General features: G+C 41.7%; 1 protein-coding gene across 9 annotated transcripts in view; it reads left to right on the plus strand.

Annotated features, from left to right (window-relative positions):
- Positions 1-23,360, plus strand: part of LCLAT1 (lysocardiolipin acyltransferase 1) — a 154,747-nt gene that overhangs the window by 76,170 nt on the left and 55,217 nt on the right. For all 9 annotated transcript variants that reach the window (XR_014786907.1, XR_014786908.1, XM_084828626.1 and 6 more), the window contains 2 exons: positions 1,761-1,907; positions 7,625-7,741. Coding sequence is in view for 7 of the 9 variants with exons in the window: in XM_084828626.1 (XP_084684752.1) it covers positions 1,761-1,907; positions 7,625-7,741 (264 nt within the window). In the remaining 2 variants the exon portion in view is untranslated. The remainder of the gene's footprint in view (positions 1-1,760; positions 1,908-7,624; positions 7,742-23,360) is intronic.

Here is a 23,360-nt window from a genome sequence, read left to right on the forward strand (position 1 = left end):
CGCTCCCTGGGTGATTAGTATCTGAAAGAGTCATAAAGTAATAAAGGAATAAAGTCTCTGAAAGAATCCTCGTCGTCTGTGTCCTGAGTTGGCTATTGGTGGGGAGTGCAAGAGGCAGCTAGGGCGCTCCTGACATAGACATGGAAAAAATATACAGTTACTGTTTCCTGTGTAGTACAGAATCCAGGTGCTCCTCCTTCCCTCTGAAAAGAAAATATTTGTGTCCTTATTGGGTCAACTGTATGCCCTTATTAGATGATAGTGTTGAAATTAGCATATTATAGTTTTAGCCAAAAAGGAATGATGTAAAAGTCACTGATGCCATCTACTTGCATACATTTTCATTTGTTTATGTTTGTTTATAAAACGCCTTTGATGCCTTTCCAAGATAATGAACAATTGTCTAAAATCCATCATATAAGATAGTAAATACACTGTAAGTAAAACAGTCCTGTATAATCAGCAAAGCCATTTCAAAGAAAAATATTTTTAACTTGCTGGCAGTAATTATATAATGAAGGAGCCAGTCTGATGTCCCAGGGAAGGGAATCCCCCAAATTGGGTGTTACAGTAGAGAAGGCCCTGCTTTATGCTCTGTCAGATTTAACAAAAGTAAAGGTACAACCCTATTGGGTTGCTTCCTATTAGAAGGAAGCCTCCAGTCCCAGAGGCTTCTGAGTATCCAATGCCCTGCCGGGGTGCCACCAACAGAGCACAGGAAGTGACAGAGATGAGTTTTGCCTCTCTGTCCTCCGTTATGTAAGTTTTCCTCTAGACGGGGCTCTGAGCACGGGTGGGGGCAGGGATTGGATCCTTAAGGCCCCCTCCCAAGTTGCAATGGTCTCTATGGCTTCGGGAGAGGAATCTAAAAAATCCTATGGTCCTTGGGATGCTGTCTCGGGACCATAGGATTGCTCTCTAAATAATGGAATGTGGAGCTAGGCTTCTCCAATATATCTTAATGAATGGAGTCGTAAATATATTTTCTTGTGTATAGAGTTGCTTTCAGCTTGAGGACCCTGAAGTGGCTACATAGAAGGGAGACTTTTTGCAGTTGTGGCTTCTTTCCTAAGGTAATAGCTGTGGAATCTGTATTGCTCAGTGTTTCTTTCCTCGAAACAGCTGTCAAGAGTGCAGCAACTCTGCCCTGTATTGAATCTGGCAACACAAGTGGCATGCATGAACAGGATAGGAAAAATGAAGTGGTGTGTGTTTCAAGGACTATCGCTTTACAGTGTAAAGTTTACACCAATGGGCAGTTGAATTTGAAAGTTGAAATGAGCTGGCAAGATACTTGAGTTTCAATTATGATATTTATCTGATGCTTCAAAAATACAATTATATGTTCAAAAAGCTGAAAATCAATTATATGGAAACATCATCTGTATAGTCTTATAGGTTTTAAATATATTGATGTTTTAGCTCATGCTTTTAATGTCAGACACAACACAGGTTCTTACTGCTGTTCTGCACATTTGATTTAAAATTACAAAAAATAATAGAACTTCTGCTTTTTGTCATAACGGTTTGGAGGGGTTTCTCATACTTTTAGTGTTAGCTCATTCACTATTTTCAATGTAACCATATTCAGCGCAAAGCCTCTCCTAAGAAATAAGTTGTTTTCATGCAAAACATACAAAATACAATTCATACAAAAAAACAAAAAAACAAAAAAGATAACTGGGGAATCTAATTTATCGATAGGAACAAGCAAAACAGTTCCAGTACCATGTTTGAAAGATTTGTTAAACTTGTTCTAGGTTGGGCCATGCAGGTTGCTGCCTTCATTTTCATTCAGAGGAAATGGGAAGAAGACAAAAATCATTTTGAAAATATGCTGGATTACTTCTGTGACATTCATGAACCACTTCAGCTTCTCTTCTTTCCTGAAGGAACTGATCTTACAGGTACTTTAAATCAGTTGTGTCCCCCCACCAATCTTAATGTAGAAGAAAATGTCACATGTAATTTTTAAAACATACAATTTAAAAAGCAAGTTCAGCCTGTAAGGTATAGCAAGTCTTAGTATACTCTTATTATATAAATGGCATTTTATCTTTTTAATTTTTTTTAAAGACCTGGTGTATGAGACTTCTGTCCACTTTTACAAGTGACATCAGTTGCATTTCTTGGATCTGTAAATCAAATGAAAAAGAAGTATTGGCTACAATGTACATTTAATTTTAAAAGTAGTTTTCTGTAGTTTGCAACAAACAATTATTGGGTTGACATTCGCCAGTGCCTCCATGTGGAATGGCTTTTATAGAGGAACAAATGGCAAATTTGGTCATTAGTTGCTGCTTCCTTGTGGTGGTTTGTATAAGCATGGTGGCTTAAAAGTGTACTTCAGAATGTATTTTATGCAGTGTGTTAAGTACTAAGCAGCTTGAGTCATGTCCATACCATCTGAACACTGCCAACATTAAATCTAAAATTTTAAACAGCAATGAACCACTAAGAGAGCAATCCTAAGGCCCCTAGAAAGCATATGGGGGGCCACAGAATAGTTCGGATTCCTGGATCCGAGGTTGGAGACAGTGCTCCAAACTTGGACCTGGGAGTCTGAGTTCCCCTTCCCCTTGCAGCCAGTGCGGAGAGAACCTGCTGGCTGCCTCTGCGAGCTTGCAAATGCAAGCTTGGAGAGGAGGGAAAGGTGGAGGTTCTGTGGGTGGGGAGGGGAGGAGACTAGGGCAGCCAGCTTACGAAGAATCCTCCAGCTACCCTAGCCTTCTTCCCTCATGCTCCCTGATGATCACCTCCACACTCCTCCCACTATGCCAAGGATGCCCGTCAGCCTCCGAGTTTGGAGGCCGACTGGCATCTGGATAGGATTGCACTCTAAATATCCCAGTTCCAGTCTGAGCTCTGCAGTTGAATAATGGTACTCTATAGAGGACTTAGTATTGTGGTGCTCCCAATTGGCCTGGCAAGGTTATGTAAGCAAAAATGACAAATTCCTTCATTCTAAAGCTTGATGGTAGGGAGAGAGCACATGGTGGAGAGATGGGAGAGACAAGAATAACAAAAGCAGGGTGGAATAATTGGAGGAGCAGAAGTTATAGACAGGGCAATATCTACTTCTGCCCACACGCCAGTGGGACCCACCACTAGCACAATGGGAGCTAACAGTTAAAAAAGCAACCAGAAATGAGCAGAAACACTCATTTTTGGAATCGAAGAGGTCAGCAGAGCTTGCAGACAAGCTCTGCTGACCTGTCCCAGTCCAGACATGAGTGTTTCCACTTCTTTCTGGGTTGCTTTTTGAAGCACTAGCTTTTTGTTGCGCGAGCAGTGTGCTCCACTGGTGTAATGGAACAAGTGGGAGCGCAACGGCAGGATTGGATACTACCCAGGGATATATTGGGTGCTTTTTAAAAAATAAGGTCATAGAGGTTGTGTGGGGTGTGGAAGAAGATGGGAAGCTGATGTAGGGATTTTGGAAGGCTTATTGCATGGCCTGAACAATTTTTAATGTGGCAGCAGAGTTTTGGATAGACTGACAAGGGAAGGCTGAAGAGAAGGATATAACAGTGAAAGCTTACCAGAGTTTTAGCTGAGGGAATGAAGAGGAAGAGGCACATTTTTGTAGGAGAGATGACATTGTTGAGTGATAGATTGAATATAGGCAATGAGATGAAAGCATCAAAAGTCAGATGAAGACTATCCCTGGTTGACTGGGATGGTGATGATACTGGATACAGAGTGAGTAATGAGAATAAGGCTTGAAAATGAAAGGTAAGTGCAAACATGTATGTACTGAGGTTGGGATGGCAATTTAGGAATAATTTTTTCACCTGCAATGTTTCTCGCTGCACTTCTGATTCTAGCACAGGAACAGTTTATATACCCAGCAGGGCTCCTGATGCCCCAGAATTAATCAAGATGTGCAATGGTGCCAGAACTCTGCTGGCCAGGTTGCTAGGTAGTTGAAGACCTTTTTTATTCTATCTTACATGTGAGAGCCACAAAGTTCAATTATTCTTAGATCGTGTTGCCAGGCAAAGTAATGCTGTGTAACGGCAGGTAACAAGTGGCTCTTTTACTTCTACATGCTCTATTATGAATAGAATAAATAATTAACCAAATTCAAATGTTTCCTCTCATGTATGACAGCTGGATTTACATTGGGAAGTAAATTGAAATAGTTAAATTTGTCTCTGTAAGACAAATAAGAGAGAAGGGACAGTATAGATCCTTATGACTGGGATTATCATAAGAACCTAAGAAGAGCCCTGCTGGATCAGACCAAGGGTCCATCTAGTCCAGCATTCTGTTCACACAGTGGCCAACCAGCTGTTGACCAGGAATCCACAAGCAGGGCATGAGTGCAACAGCACCCTCCCACCTATGTTCCCCAGCAACTGGAGTACATAAGCTCACTTCCTCTGGTACTGGAGGTGGCACATAGCCATCAAGACTAGTAGCCATTTATAGCTTTTTCCTTCTGGGATTTGTCCAATCCCCTTTGAAAGCCATCCAAATTGGTGGGCATCACTACATCCTGTGGTAGAGAATTCCATAGTTTAACTGTGCACTGTGTGAAGAAGTACTTCACACAGTGCATATCATATTCATGTTCAGGCTTCTTCTCCAGAAATGTCATGATTTTATGTCAGTTTATAACACTTTTCACCATATCTTTAATGCAGTGTAAATTTAGTATGTAAAATAATAGTAATAAAAGTTTTTAAAAATTCAGTATTCTCTTTCTCCCAGTTTTTAATTATTTTGTGCATTATCTTTTCTTTGTTAGCTTTTCAGGTTATCTGACAAAGGCCTAGTTGTTTTTAACAAGAGGTGTACACTGACCTTGAGATTTGACTCTGGTCCCAATGTGGTGCCTCGTGTGGTACAGAATGGTAGGCGGCGGTATTGCAACCAAAACTCTCCCCACGACCTGAGTTCGATCCCAGCGGAAGCTGGGTCCCAGGTAGCCGGCTCAGGTCGACTCAGCCTTCCATCCTTCCGAGGTCGGTAAAATGAGTACCCAGCTTGCTGGGGGAAAGGTAGTCACGACTGGGGAAGGCAATGGCAAACCACCCCGCTACAGTCTGCCATGAAAATGCCAGCGAAAGCGGTGTCCCTCTAGGAGTCAGCAGTGACTCGGTGCTTGCACAGGAGGAACCTTTCCTTCCTTTCCCAATGTGGTGAGTTAGAAAACAGCCCGATGCTACTCAGACTGATTTGGACACCATCCATTTCGACCCAGTGCCATACTTGAGTCGAGTTTTGGAAATCCAAGGCTTCATGCCTCCCATTGACTATCATGGGAAATTAAAAAATGGCTGCACCATGAAATTTGCAGGCATAGTAGCACTTTAGGAGGGGCTTGCACCTGCCAAATTCAGAATAATGGGTGCAGTGGGTCTTGTGCTAATTCTTTTTTTAAAAGGAAACTGCTGATAGCTTTTTAAAAATTTCTTGGTAGAACTGGATGAAATTTGTAGTGATAGTTGCCCCTTCTGAGGATATCAAGCCTGAAACGGTACAGGGAGTTTTCTGCAAGAGCAGCCTTTACATCTTGAGGGTATCCAAAAAAGGACACACATCACTCACTTTGTTCCTTGTGGACCATGCCTCCGAAAATGAATGACAGCATAGAGGTGTTCCTAAGTAAGAAACCTGCAAAGTTTCAGAAGGTTAGGTGAAGTGGTTTGTGTGGAAGGTGAATCCTCAAATTTGCTTCCTCTTCCCTCCCCCCCCCCGTGTTTTTTGGGGCAATGTCTGCCCAAAATGGCACATATCATAGAGATGTCTCCAGGCAAGAAACTTGCCAAGTTTAAGAAGGATAAGAATAAAGGCTAGGGAGTTGTTATGACTGAAAACAGTTTAAGGCTTTTTTCATAGCAAAGCCTGGTAGCATTGGAATATCCACCTCACACTTACTTACTTACTTACTTACTTATTTATTTATTTCTAAACACTACACCACACTGAGAGTCAGTGTGGTGTAGTGGTTAGAGTGTTGGACTGCGAGCTGGGAGATCTGGGTTCTAGTCCCACTCGGCCATAGAAGCACACTGGGTGACTTTGGGCCAGCCACAGACTCTCAGCCCAACCTACCTCACAGGGCTGTTGTTGTGAGGATGAAATGGAGAGGAAGAGGATTATGTACACCACCTTGGGTTCCTTGGAGGAAAAATGGCGGGATAGAAATGCAATAAATAAATAAATAAATAATTTTTATACTGCTGGCGCTCTCTAGGCGGTTCACAAATTTAAATCATGAAAATACAACAGAAAATACACTATAAAATGTAATAGATTAAAACTACAGAATGAAAATACAACCAGAGTAAAACCTAGCAACAGTGCAGATATTTAAAATGCAATAGCAGATTTAAGACAGCAGAGCTAAAAAACTGGAATCCTAAATGCTAACATGTCCATCCTTGTGCTCCCCAAAGCACAATGATTGTAGAAAATGTGCCCTATACTTATAATATCCATCACTCTTCCCCCTGCCCCCCCCCCCGTCAGTGTTTAGGGAAGACACTAATCGTTGGAGACATGGTTCCTCCCTTCCAAAGCCGAATTTTGAATGAAGCCTCAAGCAGGGTCCAGCTTGGGTTTTGGTCGCATTAGAAGAAAGCCTGTTTCGCCTTGGGAAGCACCAAAAGCAGTCCAAAGGGGTCTGATTCAGCTTGGGCTTTGGTCTAAGCTGATGCACACCTCTAGCTTCTAAGAAGCATTCCCTAGAAAAGATAGGATAATATGAAGTGTCCAAAGGGCATTGAATTTGGTTTGGGGAAATTTTTTTTTGGAATGGCGAGAGTTACGGAGTAGATGACATTTCTTTACAACCTAAGAAAGTGAAGACCTGCTGTGTGCATCAGGTTTCAAAGCCATTGTGTCTGGCTTCTGCTATTTCTCCTTATGCGGTTGCCTCTGGATGTCAAGCATGCTGAATGTTGCAAGAGCTTCCCATTCATAAGCAGCATGCTGTCAAAATATAGTGCTTGAAGAGGGATTTTTCTTGTCCTGTTTGTTCTAGTGCCTTAGCCCCACCTGTTGTTTGGTGAGCAGTTGTAGCGTGATTGGCTGCTGGGTCTACTAAGGAAGCCTTCTGGGGAGTTTAGGTGGGCTTTGCATCAAGATGTCCATGCCTTTTGGGTAATAGAAACTGCTGGCTAAGGTTGCAAGGTTCTTCTTCTTCTTTGTTTCTTTATCCATGCCTTCTCTCTGGATCCCTGTCAAGTCTGCTTCTCTACCTTTTTCCTCTGCACAGAGAGCTGGAATAATGTGCTATAGGTAGAATATTTTCCTAAAGTTCCCGGGCCATCAGACTTGGATTTGCCCCAGATGCTCTTGTTGGCACAGCTCACGAAGTCCCTGGGACTAGCTTTGGCCTAAAGCTCTGGGGCTGAGTCCTACCAACTTGCCCCTGCCACTTACACTCTGCATGATAAAAACTGGACTTTGGGAATAAAGATTTTACATGTTTATGTAAGGAAGCAAAACAAGTATTATTTCATGGCATTATTAATCTAAAGAAGAGCATGCTGTTATAATCTCCTTCATCCCTTGCTGCACTGATATGCTATGTGATGCTAAAATCTTCTAAAGCTTAATCACTATACTGATTTTAATCAATGTTTCTCATGCCTTTTATATCTTTTTATAGATGACACCAAAGCCCGTAGTAATAAATTTGCTGAAAAGAATGGACTTCAAAAGTATGAATATGTCTTGCACCCAAGAACTACAGGCTTCACTTTTATAGTGGAACGTTTAAGAGACGGTAATGGCACTTTATATATGCTTTCCTCTTCTTGTCACCTCAACATAAGATTAGATGAAGGAATGTAATTTATTTATTTTATTACAATTCTTTATATCCCACCTTTCAGGGGAAAATCCTACCAAGGCAGCTTGCAAGTAAGACAACAATATACTAATAAAAACCACTATAAAACAGTATTAAAAATAACAACTCATAAGGATCTGTCTGATAGGGCATTTGATAGAAGAAAACCCTGTCAGGGAAGGGAGACACCGTTCTTCTGGAGCAGGGGCCTGATGTGATCTTATCATGATGGCTTCCCTCTCTCTCCTGGAACACTTCCCACAGGGGCAGTTGGTGGTAATGGCCCTGTGAGGGGAGGGGACAGTCCAGCTGAAGCAGATTCTGTGATGGTCTTTGCCCACCTCTCTCTCTCTCTCTCTCTCTCTCTCTCAGTTGACCACTAATTACTTTAAACAAGTTGCTCCCAAAAATGCCCTTTTAAAATGTGAGAAGAAAAACTGTTACATATTCTGAGGAGTGGGAACACTCCTTATGTCTATAAAATGTGAAGTGATTTGATAACATGCAATGAAGACACTGGCATTATAGCATATTAAATTGCTTCAGTTTTCTGCTGTGAATTCTGTATTCTGGTGCAGGAAAACACCAACCAAAGTTGGCCTTGGGGCAAGCTATACATTACATGCAAATAACAAAGTCCAAATTTAAAAATAAAAATGGATGAAAAGCAGCAATGGACACTGATATTTAGGGGGCAAGGGGGAACTTCACCCTTTCCCTGGTGACACTTTTCTGCTCAAAATAGCACCCTTCCAGTGATGTTTCTCCATGAAGTTTCAGATGTGTATTTACAAATGCACATTTGGATCCCCACTTGTGTAAAAACAGCTAAAGGTGATTTCCAAAAAGAAAAATGGCTGGTGGAGAAAGTTTAAGCTCCTCCCCTCTTACTATGCCCCAAATCACAGGCTGTAAAAAAAGCAAATGCGTGTCTTTAAGTTGTTGTTCAGTCGTTCAGTCGTGTCCGACTCTTCGTGACCCCATGGACCATAGCACGCCAGGCCTTCCTGTCCTGTGCTCTCTCCCGGAGCGTGCTCAAGTTCATATTCATTGCATCGCTGATGCTATCTTCTTTACAGCATCGGATTTTCTTTTCACCACCAGACACATCCACAGCTGAGTGTCCTTTCGGCTTTGGCCCAGCCGCTTCACTCTTTCTGGCGCTACTTGGAAATACCCTCTGCTCTTCCCCAGTAGTATATTGGACACCTTCCAACCTGAGGGGCTCATCTTCCGGCGTCATCTCTTTTAGCCTTGTGATATGTTCCATGGGGTTTTCTTGGCAAGAATACTGGAGTGGGTTGCCATTTCCTTCTCCAGTGGACCACATTTTGTCAGAACTCTCTGCCATGACCTGTCCGTCTTGGGTGGCTCTGCACGGCATAGCTTATGGCTTCACTGAGTTACGCAAGCCCCTTCGCCACAACAAGGCAGTGATCCATGAAGGGGGTGTCTTTAAGTATATAACACTAATTCAGTGAGTGCTGTATTTGTATTTCAAGACCTGCAGAAGAAACTAACAGATAGGTAGGTCCTGTGCTAGAATCCACTGATCAGTCATTTTCACTACTGTTCACTTTTCTTACCTATTCCATATTTTAATCTGGAATTGCTTTCTAATTCTTCTCATATATATAGATACATACATACACACACACACACACACACAAATGTAACTGAAGAATAGAAAGCAATTCCAGATTAAAATTTGGAATGAATGAAATAGATAGATTGATAGATAGATAGATTAGGTTTTGCTGATAAGGTTTCTGTTTTGGTGGATCAGGTTTCTGTTTTGCTTAGCAACAAAGTGATCATGATGTCAAAACAGTACTCTACAGATATCCACAGAATGAAAACCAAAATTGAAAAGTATTTGTAGTGACCTCACTTGGCAGTGCAGACAGGGACAGAGTGGCCACCCTGTGGTCTCTACAGATAGCAAAGATTTTCTAGGGCGGCTTGCAGAAAAATCCTTGGGGAAGCCAACTGACCCTCTCGCTCTTCCAGTTCTTCTCCCAATTGAGCATATGTGTTTCTGGTATATGAAGGCAGCTTGTGGAAGGATCTGCTGCTTGCAAGCCAGCTCAGGCTCTCAAGTTCCAAGGCTGAGCTTGTCTTTCCTGTATTAATATCCTTTCCTTCGTAAAATATATTTTATTGATAGTATTAGAGTTGATTTTGGCACTTGAACATTGGAATAAATTTCCATTAGTGTCAATGGAATGGTGTTGGTGCTTTAAAAGGACATGTCTGCATGCATCTAACCTGTTTTGTATGCATTGTTAACATTTAGTGGATTTACATTTATCTACAATGACAATATATAGGAATCAGTGTTAACATGACATAGAGCTCTGTGGCACTGAAAACTGTAAGAGTTTCAGTAGGGACAAGTTAGCTCACTTCAGCTTGTGGTGCTTCAAAAACATAAATGGATGGAAATCCCACCAGTCAGACTTTGAAATGGCAATCCTTGTCTATTTCCTGATCCAAAGAGAGGGGGATGTATAGATATTGTTGTGTCTCCTCTTTTACTCCATTACTTATACTGTGAAATCCAGCACTAGTATCTCCATGATGGAGTAACTCATTGGTCATTCATGGTGTTATTTTTTGAAGTGATTCCAGCCTATAATAATACATGGAATGGTTAATTTTTCTGGCAATAAATCTGTGAGCAGAATTTGACAGTGACCATAAATAGGTTATTGTTATAATACTGGAAGGTGCAAGTGAGCATCATATAGAAGTAAGTTGATCTAAAATGCAGACATGGCCTAAGAATGTGGCCTAGTCTGACTATTACTTGGCAGCACATGTATTTAGGTCAGTTTGTTCAGCCAGTTTTTAAATCCAGGATGATGATTTTTGTTGAGAGGTTCAATGTATGCATAATAAAGGAGTCTTCTGAACTGTCTACCATGAAGCCGGATTCCTCTCTACAACATCATAACAAATGTCAGAATCATTTGTAGTGTTGTCATCAAAAGACTACACTACTTATGGTGGACGTCTTGAATGATCTCATCATCAGAAGCACCAGCCAATACATCATCAACATTATTATTTATTACAGACTGTCAAGCAACAACGATAAAAGTGCATTTTGAAATTAAGCCCCCCCAAAAGTAATAATGTGAATTGGCCATATCAGCTTCAAATAAATTTGCACCCCATATATATCTGGGGTGTGTGTGATGTGTGTGTGTGTGTGTGTGTGTGTAAATAAATGCCAGGGTAACTAATTCCTCCACATCCTCCATTAAAATCATGTAAGAAATTCATTTGCTACCCTAGTAAGTATTGGCTATAGCGCACGCTAGTCTAAAAGATGACAGGATTAAGAGTATGGGGAAAGTTAATTTTCAGGTTGTTATGGAGAAGCTTTCAATATCATACCTACATCTTTGCAAACTTTTTCCCCTCTTGTGCATGGATGACAACCTTAAATGCCTCATGCTTTTCTGTGAATAAATTTTGGCTCATGGCAGTTTTCCATTCCTCAGGCTGAAATGCATTTCCTTCAGGCATAAGTACATTATTTAGCTCCAAAAATAGGTCAGTGGCGAAAGGGAAAAATGTCATGAGAAGTTTAATTGCTTTTTTAACTTTGCAAAAATTAATTTCATTTGTCAAGAACCCTGATTAATCTGTATTGCAGACTGTCGTATGAATGAATTACCTGTTATAATATAAATGCCACGGTTATATGAACCGTAAAAATACTAAGGGAGAATCTGAAATAATAACCTTCAGAAGAGAGCTATACTCACCTTTTTCTATTGAGCATTAGCAAGGGCCTAATGTTCACTGAGGTAAAATATTGAACCTTACTTCCTAGTGCTTTATCGGCTGAGGTTTATTTCAGTCTCAATTACGTTAATAGATTTTTTTCTTCAGCATAACAGCCTTTTTTTAAACAAATGCTTGACCTCTAATCAACCAGAGTTCAACTTCCACTACTGTAGTTTTGATTTCTTGCAGGTATTAGTGGAATTCACAAGTCTAGGGAATTGTACTTCCCAGCATAAGTGATGTATCAGCCTTGTACCCTCCCCACCTTGTGTATGGAAAGACTGGATTGTGTAGTTAAACATTTGTGTTTCTGTGAACATAAAGGAAAAATACTGTAGCTGATTTTGGAGACTTAGGGTGCAATCCTATGGGGATAGGCGGTTTGATTCTTCAACAACTGCCAAATAAATATTTTTTTAAAATAAATTCATGTAAAAGATTGTTGGGTCTTCCTTAACCACTGAGACGCAGAACCTCAGGCCCGTGGGCCAAATCCAGCCTGGCTGGAGTCCCAAATCCAGTCCTCAGGGTTCCCCAGATGGCCATGCCCTGTTCCCCTGGCCCCGCTTCCCATGACCTCTGATATTTTGGTGGTTTCCTTGTTTTTCTGTGTATTTCCCCCCATTCTAAAAGGTCAAAGTGCCTCTCCTAAGGCTTAATTACACAGAGCAATGAGCTTTAAGCTACAATATGCTGTATTTTGAGTCTTTTGGCCCCTTTGTTTTCACCCTTGCCCTGTTTTGCCTTCAGCCCCACCCACCACTGAAATGCCACCTTCTCCAATATTGAATTTCGCCCTTATAGTGGAAGACGTTCAACAACCCTTCTTGAGTAAAACTATCAGACACCATTCAACAAAACAAAAGATTAATCTAAGAGTAAACTTATGTGTAGCCTGCAATAACTAAAGGAACATGAGCAGAGATTTTTATTTATTTATTTTATTTACAATATTTGTATACTGCTCCACATCCAAAGATTTCGGAGTGGTGAACAGCAGATAGAATAAATGAATAAAAACCATGTTAAAATCATTACTGTTTTTAAAAAGAGACAGAATTCTGATAAAAACATGGCCGGTCACTCAAGAAAGGCTTCCTAAAATAACAATGTTTTCAGGAGGTGCCAGAAGCAACACAACATTAGCGCCTGCCTGACCACTCAGCTGCCTGACCTCTCAGTATTCTCAGTGCTCTCAGCTGCCTGACCTCTCAGTGCTCTCTCAGGTGTCCTGGTCCCAAGTTGTTTAGGGCTTTGTACACTAGTATTAGAACCTTAAACCTGGCTTGGTAGTGAATAGGCAGCCAGTACAGTTGATTGTGTGGATCACAACAAACTGTGGCAAATTCTTAAAGAGATGGGAATACCAGACCACCTTACCTGTCTCCTGAGAAACCTGTACGAGGGTCAAGAAGCAACAGTAAGAACCAGACATGGAACAACCGATTGGTTCAAAATTGGGAAAGGAGTACGACAAGGCTGTATATTGTTGCCCTGCTTATTTAATTTATATGCAGAGTACATCATGAGAAACGCTGGGTTGGATGAATCACAGGTCGGAATTAAGATTGCCGGGAGAATTATCAACAACCTCAGATACACAGATGATACCACCCTAATGGCAGAAAGCGAAGAGGCTCTCAAGAGCCTCTTGTTGAGGGTGAAAGTGGAGAGTGCAAAAGCTGGTTTGAAACTGAACATTAAAAAAATGAAGATCATGGCATCTGGCCCCATCACTTCCTGGCATATAGAAGGGGAAGAAATGGCAGCAGTGACAGATTTTATTTTCTTGGGCTCCAAGATCACCGCAGACAGTGACTGTAGCCATGAAATTAAAAGACGCTTGCTCCTTGGGAGGAAAGCTATGGCAAACCTAGACAGCATAGCAAGAAGCAGAGACATCACCTTGCCAACAAAGGTCCGTCTAATCAAAGCTATGGTTTTCCTAGTAGTAACATATGGCTGTGAGAGCTGGACTATAAGGAAGGCTGAGCACCGAAGAATGGATGCTTTCGAACTGTGGTGCTGGAGAAGACTCTTACGAGTGCCCTGGACTGCAAGGAGGACAAATCAGTCCATCCTAAAGGAAATCAACCCTGCGTGCTCATTGGAAGGACAGATCCTGAAGCTGAAGCTCAAATATTTTGGCCACCTAATGCAAAGAGAAAAGTCACTGGAAAAGACCCTGATGCTGGGAAAGATTGAAGGCAAAAGGAGAAGGGGACAGCAGAGGATGAGATGGCTAGATAACATCACCGATTCAATGAATATGAACTTGAGCACGCTCCGGGAGAGAGCGCAGGACAGGAAGGCCTGGCGTGCTATGGTCCATGGGGTCACGAAGAGTCGGACACGACTGAATGACTGAACAACAACAACAACAGTTCCCTCAGCAAAGAAGTTGCATGCTGAACGCAGTTCTTCTGTGTCACTCCCCTCCCCCCGGCCCCCAGTGTGGTCCTGCTTTCCCCAAACCCCTCACTGCAAGGACAGAAAGGCATGAAGTATATTTTGTGCTGAAGTTAGAAGCCCTACATCCTATCCTCCGTTATGCTGTGTTGCACAGCATAAGGAACAGATTTTAAGTATAAAGGAACAATAACTTTTAAAATAGCCTCAAAATATCCTGTGTTACTATTCTTTACTCACATGTATTAACTAATTAATTAAATAGTTAAAGGCAATGCAGGTGGTAGTCCTGGATCTGAATTCATTTTAGGGGTAGATTGATGAAATTCTGTTGCTTTTACAGCTAATCCAAATAGACCCATGTCTGTTGCACAAGAGTTCTTAGTAGCATTCTGCTCTTCATATAATCATAGAACATATAGACTCTCCTATTGCCAGTGTCCTGGAATTGGTGGTTTGGCACACACGTGCAGTGAAGTAATGCCTTATATTCTGTTATTTAAAGGAAATTAAGAGCTTGGTATTTACCTCTTTAGTCGTTCTGACAGAAGTGAATCTAAAGAAAGCATTCAAATGAGGGCAATTGCTTTGTGAACCAGCTCACATTGAAGCATTATGTATAGAAAGTCCTTAGCCAGTCATCTGAGGTTCCATTGAATCCCTGCACCAGTAAAAAAAGAAAACAAAAATGCGATTCTAGAAAACTCAGTGCCGCACATGTTGCATTGGCATTACTGCATTGGCAGAGGCCTAGCTAGATGTATTTACAAGCTGTTCAGCATAACTGCCTGCGTTAATAGCTTTGTACTGTCGTTTTCATACCCTGATTTATGATTTCTGCAAGTGAACCTCAAGCATTTATTTTCTGCCCCAGCAAGTCCTAGAATCAAGGTGTTAACATGCAGCAGCAGTGTCTTATTGAACCTACTGTGAGATGTTTAACACCCATATCACTTTCCAACACCAATCTAATAAGCTGCATGCTTAAATACATAAATTGAAGGAATAGAGCCAGTAGCAGTTGATTCAAGAGAATAATTTGAAATTGGCAAGCACAAGTAGAAAACTTAAGTAGCCATTGAATAATTATGTTGTGGGGGAAGGAGCTGATCTGGAGAATCTTCAGAGAAGCTTAACAAGAATTCCAGTTTTTCTGAATGTATCATCTATGAAGCTAAACTTGAACTTGGTGTACTTCCCTGCAAGTAATCAGGGGGGAATCAGTTGCTTCCCTTCTGATCTACTTGCCTGAACATCCCCCAACAGTTTCTCTCCCCACTTGTAGGATATAGAAGGGGAATGAGAACCCACCCCATTTCCCTGTACTGAATTAGTAAAAGCCATGGAGGATGGGTAGGAGTGATGGGTGGCTGTTATTAATGTTGAGCTGTTTCTCTGGTGCAGTATTTATGGTGGCTGCTCCCTTTTCTTCCTCAAAGATTTAAATTTTAAAACTTCATTTCTGGGAGGGATAATTTAAACTGGGCCCATGGACAACCTCCATAACCATTAAGGACACTAGACACAGGAGAAAGAGAGAGAGAAAGCAAAAGTTACAAACTACCCTGCCTGCATCTTCTTTATGCCCTTCTGCCTCTAGGAGAAGGAGAGGGACAAAACTCAGAAATGTAGTAGTCAGCACTGTTTTCTTAGCCTGGCGGAGTGAATGCAGTGAGGCTCATGCCCTCATCTCTCTTGCTCTCTCTCTCAGCCTGAAAGATAAGGCAGGTCCATCCAGCTGGCACATTTTGTTTAGAAGAAAGCTCAATTTCAGCATGTAGGACCATTCTCTTCCATTCCCCACACACACGGGGGGCGGGGGGGCAGGGAGGAAATGGAAGGATTTTGTCTGGACAGAGGCTGTTAAGTTTTTTCTGTCTGAGACTGAGAAACCTCCCAGAAGAGGCAGTACACAGGGCTTGGTCTTGTGGAGGCAGTGCTTACCTGCTCCAGGCAAGTGGCTATTTGCAAGCCTGGCTTAGAGGAAAAGAGGTTGAAAAGCAATGCTGCTGCAGGGCTTCAAGTATTCAAAAGTTATTATGAGGAAATAGGAAACAGTTTCACTTGTTATTAGTGGCAAGGCAAGAGGGTTTTTTTTTTTTGCGGTGTGTGTGTGTGTGTTAATATGCAGAAAACAATAGATAGGTTATGCAACACTTCATGTTCTCTGGGTGTAACAGGTTTCTTAGGGAAGCTTTGCAATCTTGAGTGAAAGAGAGGTGGCTACAACTGTTGAAAGTTCTCTGCCTGGATTACTGTGGATGTGCAATGTGTGAACATTTGAATTGCTTCCCTACCTATCTGTGAACTCTGTAGTCTGACTCAGAAGCATTCTGTGCATGGGTTGCCACGGTAGTGATTTACACATATCCCAGATCCAAAGGAACTGCTCATCGAAGCTATCTTGTGCCTGCAACCTGAAGCTGTGAATTAGTAACATTGAGCCCTGTATACTGCAGATGGTTGGGCTTGAATGGTCTCTTCTGATGTGTACAGTCGCTAGAGGAAACGTTGTACCTTTCTCAGATAAAAATCCAGTGTCTTTTCATTCAGAATAGTGTTGGTCTTTTCCTTGAATACAACAACACTGGCCCCTAGAGGACATTCATGCACATTCACTGTGTTTTTGCTAATAATGGATTCTCAAATTGTGGCCCTTTATAGAGTGGCAGCACAGTTGCTAATTAACTTAATTCCGCAACATAAAAGTGTAATATTCTCTTTCTTACACAAGTATTTGTTGTATTTTCGATAGGTATCCTGATTCTCTAGCTATGTTTTTGGTTAACTATATTGAAACGTACAGTAATTCCTTACTATCTCAGTTTTCAACAGTTAACTTGAGAAGCCAGTATGTCCACATATTGGGGCTCATTTTCTTCTGCCCTCCCTTTTATCCTCAAAGTGCACATAGTTTGGCCTGTTTTTGAGGTGACTCACATTTTTGAGTTTGACAGTCAATTGCTGGATTTTATTGAAGAGCTCTTGAGAGCATTGACATATTTATTTTGGCTGGATGTTGCCATGGGCACCAAAGTTGAAAAGTCAAAACATACTGGGCAGAGATGCTTGGGAAAATGTTATAGTGGAATTAGAACTCTTTTTTAAAAAATCAAGCAGCAATTCATTTATTTACATCTTACAAAACTGCTATATTATTAGAAGTATCGTTCTCTTTTTCCAAACTTATTTTTACCAATCTTGTTCTGAGTGAATAGTAATGGTAAGTTATGTGCAGAAAGACACCGAAGCCTAAAGCTAGCCAAGTGCCTTGTTGAATGAACACAGTTGTCCAGAAGGGTGCTGAGCAATGTAATAAATCCTCCTTGTAGCACTGGTGGCTCTGCACACAGTGATCCTTGCAGGATTGGTGCTATGTGAAGATCCATTAAAATATGGTTAATGCTATTGATTCTGAAAATCACTCTTTTAAACTTCTGGCTTGAAGAACTAATGAACTAGCAGAGCAAAGAAAGACAGACAGAAAGAAAGAGCCCCTTGACCTTGGCCCTACAGGTAGGACCTCCACATGGCGTGTGCATTGCTAGATGAAAGACAGCATAATAGAGCAAACATTGATATTGCCTACCACCGAAAGAGCAGGTACACATACAGAGATTGGCATCCAATATATTGCACACAAGTACGCACAGATTGACTGTACCCAATCCTATATCCATCTCATCTCCATATCTCCCGATCGTTCCTTCATTTATTTAGGGTTTGTGTGTATGTGTTGGCATTATTATGAGTCTGTGATAGAACAGGGAAGGGCTATATCTGACAAGTGAATCACGTGTTTTGCATGGACAAGATCCCAAGTTCAATTATGTGCACCTTCTGTTAAAGAGTCTCAAGTAGCAGGGCTGGCAGAGACCTCAGCCTGGGTCCTTGGAAAGCCATTGCTGGTCAGTAAAACTAGTTGTGTTCTAGATGCACCAAGGGTCAAACCTTCAGATGCTCAACAGGCCTCTTTTAAAGAAACCTATGTAGCACAGCACACTCAGCACCAACATCACAGTGCAGATCCAACTTTAATTGAACTCAATATAATGGAGATTGAATGGGTTTGGTTGTACATTTAATCTTTGCAGTTGTGCTAGGCCATCACTGTTGTCCATGAACCAGCAGAGCATACAAAGATATCAAAGGACCAGGTAAGAGCACCTAGTCCTTGCCTTATAGGTAAGGTGACCGTATTCTGTGTGCACTGCTAGAGAAAAACTTACACTTTTCAGTTTGGCAATGTAATAGTGCAAAATATTCCATTCTATCATGTATCAAATTCCAGTGCATAATGTAGAAATATTTAGGTTGGGCCTCCATAATATGAGGCCTTCAGGCCAACAGTAGCATTCCCCCCTGGTCTGTTTCCAACCCCTAGTGAAATTTCAAATGCCTGTTGTTTGAAGTCCTTTGATGGAATATCTAAGCCCTGCCTAAGTCCAACAACAAATTAAGGTAATGGTGGAAGAATGCTTGCATCACTACATCTGCGTTGCTGTTCCTCTCCCTAGACTGAGAGGAGAGTAGTGGAGATAGTGACAGCTTTTTCCAGTCTGCTGCAGTTCATCTGCTATACAGCTGTATGGATGGTGTGTGTCTGAGATTCCTCCACTGTGTAAATAGCTGGGATAGTAAAATGTCTTATGTACAATTGCTACTGAACAGAGGGTCCAAACTACACATCAGAGGCAAATTCATGGCTTGGTTGCCAATGGCCTGTTAAGAGGAGAACCTGCTATGGACAATTGGGAATGGAAAGGTGGCCAGTGGAAGGAGCATAACCCTAACTCTTTCCCCTCCCTTCAGGGAACCTTTACATGGGAAGCCACTTAAAAGGGGGTTTAGCTGTGAGAAAACAAGTGTTTTAAACCTTGCAAGGGAGAGCTGCAGGGAATTGAATTTGGATTGGGGAAATAGCATGACAGCCCATTAGCCCAAAATAAATAAGTAAGTAAGTAAGTAAGTAAGTAAATAAATAATCCACCCCCACCTCTATGTTCTCAGTTGCCCCCAACAGAAGGGACATTTCTCATTGAAATGGGCTGTCATGATACTATAACATGCATATAACATGTAGTTGGGCTTTATCTCATAATGTTAGAACCTGGGGTCATCCCATGAAGCTGATTGATGGAAGACTGAGGACAGGTAAAAGGAAGTACTTCTTCACGTAGTGCATAGTTAAAACTATGGAATTCACTTCCACAAGATGTTGTGATGGCCACCACTATGGAAGGCTGTAGAAGGGGATTGGACAAATTCATGGAGGATAAGGCTACCAGTAGCTACTAGTCCTGATGGCTACATGCTACCTCCACTATCAGAGGCAGTATACCTATTTACACCAATTGCTGGGGAATATGGGCAGGAGGGTGCTGTTTCACTCATGTTCTGCTTGTGGATTTCCCCTGGCCAGCTGGTTGGCCACTGTGTGAACAAGAGTGCTGGATTAAATGGACCCTTGCTCTGATCCAGCATGGCTCTTCTTGTGTTATTATGTACTTACATTTGTTGAGTAAGGAGCAGTAGAAAAAAGCAAAACAAAAACTCCTGAAGTAAAAAAAGGGGGAGGGGGGAGTTAAAGAAAATCCTGTGGTGGTGCTGACAGAAGAGAGGCTGCTATGGGCTGAAAAGGGAAAAAAAGGGGCAACCTGAGAAGCTTCATGACTGGAACTTTCAACATAATTTTCTTCAAAAAGCTGCTGCAGACAGGGGGTGCTTTGATATGGATTGGGAGAGGGGGCTCAAACCATTTCAACCCTCCACATCGGCTCTGACTGTAGAATAGGTTTAACCCCATCATCCCATGCTTCATCTCTGATCAGCCGCCCCCCTGGCAGCTCATTTTTGATGATGTGGTCAATCAACATGAAGGTTCAGAGAGATCTTAGGGGTTGGGGAAAGAGAGAAAGAGTGAGAGTAGCTGAGAGATGGTGCAAAAAGACCCATTGGATGAGAAGGCATAGCTGAGAGAAGGGAACAGGAAGAACTGTGGGGTGGGGGAAATGGAGAAAAAGGAAGGTAACAGATGGGAGTTCAAATAAACCTGTGGTACTCCAAGGGGGGGGGGGGAGGAAGGAAGGAAGGAAGGAAGGAAGGAAGGAAGGAAGGAAGGAAGGAAGGGTACTACAAAGCTGAGATAGAAAAGGCAGTTAATAGAATGGATTAAAAGGAAAACACTGAGTTGAAATTGTAACAAAATGTGTTTCTGTGGGTAACCCAAAGTTGTGTCCCTCCTTGAGTAGGGATGTCTGTTGCTGGTAAATCTGGCCCTTTTTGGCCTCGCAGAGTTTCACGGGGCACCCAATGTGGCTTGCATTTGTGAGCCAAGCTACGGGTTTCCCATAAACTCCAGGGCCTTTTAACGTATTTTTGTGTGTGTGTCGGCGGTAATTTGCACACATAGAGATTTGTATGAATTACGGTCACAGTTTGCTCAAATTATGCCCAAAATGTGTATAATTTGCATAAATTGCGGCTGTAACGTGCGCAAATTAAAAAACACCCCAAATCCGCTAGCTGGCCTGACTTGCTGCAGATCGAATCTGGCCAGCTAGTGGAAGATGAACTGGATTCTGGTGGGCGGAGCCAATGAAAGCTTGTTGAGCTCCAGCGCTCAAATGGATTCCTCTGACATCCCTGCCTTTGAGTGATTAAAATAAAAAAAAGTGGTCCTTGGAGTAACTTGAGTTGTGTACCTCTATGTTAGATTCACAATGCTTCCAAATGAGCATACTTTCCTATAAGACAGATTTCAGCTCCACACGGCCATATAAGTAGCCACCGCAGCTTCATGGTATTCCTACTTGACATTTAAAGAGAGGGCCTTTGCTTAGGGTTGCTAAATAAAGTGATGTAAAGTGGAAATGGCATTCTGGAGAGGCCTTCAAAGACGCCCTTAAAGTATTTTTTAAAAAAATGTTTGTCTCGGCTTGGGCATTCCGCTTACCATAAACAAATTGCATGATAAAAGTGGCATATTTGGAGCCCTTCCCAACCAGGTGCCCTCCAGATGTTTTGGACTACAACTCCCATCAGCGCCAACCAGCCTGGCCAATAGTCAAGGATACTGGAAATGGCAGGCCAAAACTAGAGGGCACCAGGCTGGGGAAGGTTTTGTAGACTATAGAGCAGAGAGATGGTCATCCTATCAAGCTTTATAGAGGAGTGATCAAAATGGGAGGCAGAAAATTCTAGACCTGCAGGCCTGCTACAGGTGGGTATGTCATCTTGCAGAATATAGCATATTAAAAGATGTTGGGCAGTTTAGATCCCTTGTAATCAAGAAGTAAAAAGCCTTGCCCAATGGAGCTGGGCTTCCAGAGACAGTGGTTCCATCCTCTCCATCTAATGCCTAATTTTGCCAGTTATCTTCATGGGTATACTGCATTCACAGAATCTCAGGTTCTGTAATTCACCAGCCCTGCCAAAAACCACCAGCTTCTGCAGACCACATTGCTTTGGTCTGCTTTCAGCATAGCTGACAAAACAGAATGTGTTTGCTGGAACCAACCAAATGTATCCACATAATTATAAGAAGATGTGCTGGTGTTAACAGGCCTACTCAGTTTTTTTAAAAAACTTTCCAAAAAAACAGATCATTATGGAAAATAGAGAGTGCCAAATCATCTCACATCTTTGCCAGCATTTTAAATCTCTTGTAATTTTAAATTCTTTCTAGCTAACACTTAAAAAAATACAAACCAAAAAAAGAAGCATCTTATATTTAGCTAAACCTAGCCAGTTAAGTATAGTTTTCTGATTCAGAACATATTTTGGAATAAGAGTGATAAAAATAGCCTGCTGTGAACTGCAATGATTTTAGAAAGCTGGATTATCCATACAGCATAGAAAAAAAAACGGCGGGGACAGGGGACGGGGGGACATTAACAGCCATAGACTCCTTAGCCTTGAAGTATGATTAAATGATAAAAAGCAACCAATTATTTTTGTAACCACCAAGTATATTCTTGGTTGTGAGCAACACTCATTGTAATGCTAATGAAAACCTTTTTCTTTAACTAATGTACTTGAAGGATATCCTGCCTTCTGTTGCATTATTAATCCAGCCAAACCACTGGAAAGCTAAGTGCAAATGCCAATCCACTTAGTGCTATCATTCAGCTCAACAGAACTTTCCATTTTAAACTATAGCATGTGTAGAATGGCAATGAAATATACATGTTCTTTGCAATAGGTTGTATCAGTCTCTGAGGGGAAAGAGCGCAATCAACATGTTCATATTTAACATTGTTTCGCCTTAGCATTTTGTATTTTTTTAAATAGGGGAATACTAATGAAAGGATCAATTTTTTCATTGTTAGCAGTTGCATGGTCTATATTTCTGAATCTCCCCCAGAACTTTGGCTACTGGACAGTATAAAATGTAATTAATTAATTAAAATATTTTTTACCCTTGATTGTTGACTCAAACTCATCATCATCATTATCCCTCTAAAACTGGGCATGAGTTTGAAAGTGAAATAAGGCCCCCTAAAAATAGGGTATTGATTTCTGCATACTTGGGGGATTCCCTAAATACACAGAAGTATAATGGTTTGTAAACTAAAAGGAAAAATAAATTAAAAATCATATACATATAGCTGGACAGGGACATGTGACACCCCAAGACCCATGGGAGATTGAGGGAATCTACCATGAAAAATGAGGGGTGTAATTTTGGTGATAAAATTGACCCATTTGAGCCACTAACAGCTTATTATTAGGTGTTAAAGGGATGCGTGCCATACTTACAAAAATACTTCCCCTCTCTGAATCATTCAGGGATGTTTCAGGTGAAAAAAAGACATCTCTTCCTTTTCCTCTTCTCCAGAACCCTGCTTCCAGCCCCAAACTTGATCCCTTTAGTGCTATTTAGCACAGCAGGGGAAGGTTTCAAGAGGTGTCTTTTTTTTCTTTTCTTTGGCGCCCCACTCACTCCTGTGATTGCCAATCAGCTCTACAAGGTTTCTGTTCTAGGCAGGGGGAGCCCTGAACAGGACCACTCCTGTTAGGGACAGGGGGATGTATTGTAACCTTTTGCTGGAGGTCCTTCCAGTTGTATATGAAGTCACCTCTCAAAGTTCCGTTACAATCCTGTGATCCAGAAATAGGACCCAGGATGATACTCTGCGGATGATGGGGCTAGCCTTACTTTTAAGCTGGAATCACCAGGGTAAGATAGTAGGTGCCCCCCCCCCCCGAATAGTATTCCTGAGTGCACTGATTTTGTTTCTGCCATATTGATGAGTGGTTGCCAGTTATCACTCCTATAAAACTTGCCTTCTGCTCCTGACAAATGGCTTAGGCCCTCACTGGCAGCGATTCCACAAAGAGTAGA

This window comes from Heloderma suspectum, chromosome 1 (assembly GCF_057233095.1).
Source record: "Heloderma suspectum isolate Gila_16-S chromosome 1, 16-S_ref, whole genome shotgun sequence".
In the NCBI taxonomy this organism is placed as follows: domain Eukaryota; kingdom Metazoa; phylum Chordata; class Lepidosauria; order Squamata; family Helodermatidae; genus Heloderma; species Heloderma suspectum.